Here is a 5367-nt window from a genome sequence, read left to right as displayed (position 1 = left end):
CAGTAATACCATCTTCAGTAATACCATCATCAGTAATACCATCTTCAGTAATACCATCATCAGTAATACCATCATCAATAATATTATCATCAGTAATATTATCATCAGTTATACCATCATCAGTAATACCATCATCAGTAATACCATCTTCAGTAATACCATCATCAGTAATATTATCATCAGTAATATTATCATTAGTAATACCATCATCAGTAATACCATCATCAGTAATACCATCATCAGCAATACCATCATCAGCAATATCATCATCAGTAATACCATCATCAGTAATATTATCATCAGTAATACCATCATCCATAATACCATCATCCGTAATACCATCATCAATAATACCATCATCAATAATATTAACATCAGTAATACCATCATCTGTAATACCATCATCAGTAACACCATCATCAGTAACACCAGCATCAGTAACACCATCATCAGTAACACCATCATCAGTAACACCATTCTCTGTAATACCATCATCAATAATATTATCATCAGTAATACCATCAGTACTGCAGATGGTAATGGTATGAAACACTTGAATACAGAAACATGTGTATACATGTATATGATGATGAGATTTTTTTTTACCTGTGATCTGTCTTTGTTGTGCTCACAGGGATAACAGTTTTTCATTCCTTTAAAATATAATGAGCAACAACGTTAAAGATCGTTTTCATTATCTGACATCTACTGTCTGTATAAATGTAGTATCAAACCAATACACACTGTACTACTTAGCCATATTCTTCAGTTTAATAATAGTTAACACTACAGAAAGTAAGATACACACGCTGCCCAAAGACAAGGCCAGAAAACTTCTGGCAGTCTCCATTTCTGAAAAGAAAAATAAATAGTCCAAAAAATAGTTCAACAGCTGTCTTAACATGCAGAGATTCTATCTAAATGCAAACCGGAGCCCAGATCCAATTTTTCTTACCTGTTCTGCGGACTGTCTTGTTCACTCTCACCCCGTGGTTGTTCTCTAAAAAACAAGTGACCTCCGAACCTTCAGCCCAGGTATGTCCAGGTATTGACAGCTGGTCCCTGACACTGGCTGGCTTCTCTGTCAAAATCTTAGGTAACCGTTCTGAGGACTGAACATTCCCATCCACCTCCCAATACACGTGTGCCTGACTGGGATCCACCCCAGACACCAGACACATGAGTGGGACTGAAGACGACAGGTCCCCATGCCAGTCTACAGGCACCAGGATCTCCAGATAAGGGTCAGCATTCAATGTTTCTGGACGATAGAGGACAGATCACAAGGCATGACTACCAAATGTATACCTACCTATATCTGAAAAGATGATTGTAAATATAAAACATATAGGGCCTGTTTTGCAGACACAGATTAATCCTGGTCAAGGAACTAAAAATAAACTGCTCAATGGAGTTTTCTATTGAACTAGATTTTTTTGTCTTAGCCTAGGCTTAATCCATGTCTGCGAAACCGGCCCATAATGTTTGATCTTACCAGATATGGTCAGTGCACTCCCACCACCAATTATTAGCATGGCTCCATTGAGCATGGCACAGTAGAAGGTGCCCTCACTCCTTCTGTTGGCATTGACAATGTTCAGGAGGCAAACAGTTCTTCTGGGGTGGGTGCTGTAGGTTTCTTGAGGCCAGAGCGTGAGTTTTCTCATAGGTCCCACTTGCACCCATACAATGTAGGTGCATTCCTTCGACATTTCGCTGATATCACACTGAAAAGTCACGTTGGTACCCTCCGTCACTGATAGTGTCTCTGGGTGTTGGTACACCAACGTTTCTGCTATAAGAGAACATACACATACACATCAGCCTAAAGAGACTAAATCATCAGCAAAATGTTATTTAAAGTGCAATCATATAGAACTAAATTCCATGTTGGGCAATTAAATAAACGTACAAATAATCAAGTGTGCCAAGAAAAATGGCAACTCCATTCCAAATGAAAACATCTACTGCCGTGTTGTTTTCGCTCAGTAATGACTGTGGAGGTCTGTTGTCAAACTGCTGAGATTTGCAAACAGTGTGGAATATATATGTACCAAAATAGGTCACCAACTCACCACTCCATCATTGCAGATAACACTTAGGGGAAGTGGAGCAGTGATGTATCACATGGGCTGAAACGTGTTTCAGAGTAATCTTTTAATTTCCCATATTTCTCTGCTCAACAATCCAGTTTCACCTTCAAAAACCTCATGGCTCTGCAGCATCATTGTATTTCTTCAATCAATGTTGCTGTGAAAATAGGTTGAGGAAACAGCTTGAGTGCTGAATGTGCCAAGAAGTAAAAACAAGGTTAATCCACTTGGCAGTGTTTGCAAGACACCTCCCTGTCCTCACCTTAGGTTCTTTAATGCTCACGCTTTATAATAAATACTATGTGTAACTGTGAGAAACTATAATTTATTCTAATGATATAGTACTGTACACTGTTGCTCCCTCTTTCACAAACGGTTTCAAAACTTAAGAAAGCAACATACAGTATTTCCTTTTTTTGATTTTGCTTACAAATATTTCCCATTCATTTCATAATGCACATTTGACATAACATTGGTTTGCTGTAATGTAGGACTCAACTGTAAAAGTGACTTCTGTCTTATCTTATTTTCACTACAGATAAAAAAATCTGACCTACTCTGACCTCAGAATAACAAACTGAATGTGAATGACAATACCAAATCAGCTACAGGAAAGAGCAAGGAGGCATTGCATGGTTACAGTACAACAAAATACCTTTCTCACTTGTCTCACCTAAGCAAAAAATTACCTGCTTACGTTTCAGATTTGTAAGTAGGTTATACCACCGACTGACCTTAATTCATAGACCACAAAGTCATCAGTTTTCAGAACAGAACCCAAAAGTTCAACTTCCCCAATGCTACAATGGAAGTTGTGAATTAAGCAAATGTAAGATTTCCTGATGTTATATGCATGTGTGATTCTATACACTAGTGAACTAAAGTTACTGCAGCTTTTTAGAATTATGGGTTACACTATATTTGTATAGTCAAAATGATTATAGATGCGCTACTGGGTTAAGGTGAGATCTAGAATGAGGTTTTAGGTTAGGGTTAGTACATAGTTAATTGAAATGCTATTGATAGTCCGTAAAGCATCTACATAAAACCGAATTATGCTATCATATCCAAACTAAAGGCTGGTTTTAAGTTTTTGATGCTGTTTTTGCCTCATGCCAACTTCAGTGGCAGCCAGTAAACCTTGTCATATATGAATCAGTTTAATTAATAGTAGCTTGGGTCAGGCTGCTTCTTTTGTCTCATGTTATATTTGTGCCTTGATATTGCGAAAAACTATCGTTCTGGCCACAGGGTGGCATCATACATCAGGAATGTCTGTCTTTGCATTTTCTTTCAACATGCTCTCCTGACATGTCAGGTCCGCCCCTCACCATATCACCTGTCCTACCTGCACAGTTATCTACTGATAAAAGAACATTTCTTTTAGACAGAAATACTTTAACATCAGATAACCTTTTGGATCTAATCCTATTCCCAACTCCCAGTGGGTGTATTTGGATTTTCTTTTAGAAATCTTTTCCTAACTTTTTACTTACATCATGAAGAACAAATCAATCACATTTGGAGTTATTTTTACTTTGGCTGTTTCAGGTATGACACAAAACAAATCTATACCTACATGTCTATCATATATGTATCTATTTACTGTGGTTTAGACAAAGAAGTGCTGTGGTTTAGTGTTAGTAACTGTTTTATAATAGCAATTATGCACCTCTTATGTTTGTATTATATGGCCAATATACCATAGTTAAAGGCCTTTTTGTTGGTTACAACCGTAAGAGGTTACATATTGGCATATACCACACCCATATAAATTAAATATAGTAAATCGCATATCTTTTAATCAATGTAGAGTATTATTTTACAAAACGTATCCAATAACACATAATGTATGTACATATATATATTTAAAATACATTGACACCCTGGAATATATGGGGCCTTCTTGATGACTGTTGGGCTTATTATTTTGTACTATTCTACTTTTAGTTTCTGTCTTGACACAAGTGATATCCCTTACCGGAGTTAAAACCGTTCAAAATATATTGACATCTGGCAGTTCTTCTTTAAACGATTAAAATGATTATAAACAAAGTCTCAATGTTAATAAATGACTTCCAATTATATTGTAAGTCTAGTGTTATGGATTTACATATGACCTCGCTGGAACAATGAGTCTAGGATTAGACAAAACCACTTTTATCCTGGGCTGAGAATACACTTAGGCTTTGAGTTTCTTTGATTTTAATAATGGGACATTATTGTATTTTCTGGGTACTAAAAAGATCACAGGTGGTGACCCTCTTTCCATTCAAAGTGACAATTTAAAGACAACTATTACCACTGTAGTAAAGACATTTCCTGTCCTGTATATTTCTTAGTACCATCTACCAGAATTAGGAGAAAGACCAGAAGTTTATGGTTAAATGGAAACCCTGTTAATCATCATGCCTTAGTTCAACATCAAAAACATTCTTCCCACTTGTGTCAACCAGCCTGACTGAGGGGAAGGATGTCACACAGTGTGGGATTGGTTTTCACAATGTTTGCTAGTAGCTTATTCTTTTTGTTAAAAAATATTTCTAACAAAATAATTAATGCGGTGAGAATTACATATGACAAAAAAGAGAAAAAGTACCCTTTTCAGTAAACATTCAGATGTACCTGTGAATGTGTTTGCTTTTAGGCCAGTTGAGCTTGTGCCTGTACTGCTTAATACTTCTGAGATTATCTGAGATTAAACGGCCAACATAGAAAACCTGTTACTTTTTGAACAAACATTTAAAAAATAACCATAAACGTTTATATGACTGTAAATGTTCTGATCTCAACTCTGAGTGTTTATAGATACCACCATAATTTACAATGACATTATGAATATATAGAGACATCTGTTTTAAAACACATATTCATTCCCCAGACAATGTTTTTCATTCTGACATGAATTATCCAGGTGGATTTCTTTTTTTTAAATCAAACATACTGGAACATTTACTCAACATGCTTCAGGATTTTTGCTAATACTTCAATATTCTTCTGTTTTCCCCTCTCCTGCACAGCTCTTCTTTTCTTTGCTGACGTTGTGCCAGTTCCCCGTTTACGGAGGGCCACACCCAGCAACGCCGAAAAGACTAACCCAGCTCTGCCTTCCACCTACTACTTATGCATCAGAATCACCAACAAGATTTTCACAGAGACTCTGAAGAATGAAAACTCTGAGGACTACATGCAGCTGAAAAAACAAGTAGAGCAGATGGTAAGACGAGGTGATTTTGTACTGATCAAGAGAGTCTGCAGATCTTCAGTTAAGCAG

At 36.7% G+C, this 5367-nt stretch overlaps 1 protein-coding gene across 1 annotated transcript; it reads right to left on the bottom strand.

The window, feature by feature from the left end:
• Positions 1-748: 748 nt before the first annotated feature.
• LOC109614797 lies at positions 749-2094 on the bottom strand. The gene is made up of 4 exons (XM_034288746.1): positions 2076-2094; positions 1496-1795; positions 956-1261; positions 749-852 (listed from the first exon to the last, which is right to left on the bottom strand). Exons 2-4 carry the CDS (start codon positions 1710-1712, stop codon positions 749-751), a joined length of 627 nt encoding a protein of 208 aa, XP_034144637.1. The 5' UTR covers positions 1713-1795; positions 2076-2094.
• Between the last annotated feature and the right edge of the window lie 3273 nt (positions 2095-5367).

This window comes from Esox lucius, chromosome 20 (assembly GCF_011004845.1).
Source record: "Esox lucius isolate fEsoLuc1 chromosome 20, fEsoLuc1.pri, whole genome shotgun sequence".
NCBI lineage: Eukaryota > Metazoa > Chordata > Actinopteri > Esociformes > Esocidae > Esox > Esox lucius.
This window is presented reverse-complemented; position numbering and strand designations above follow the sequence as displayed.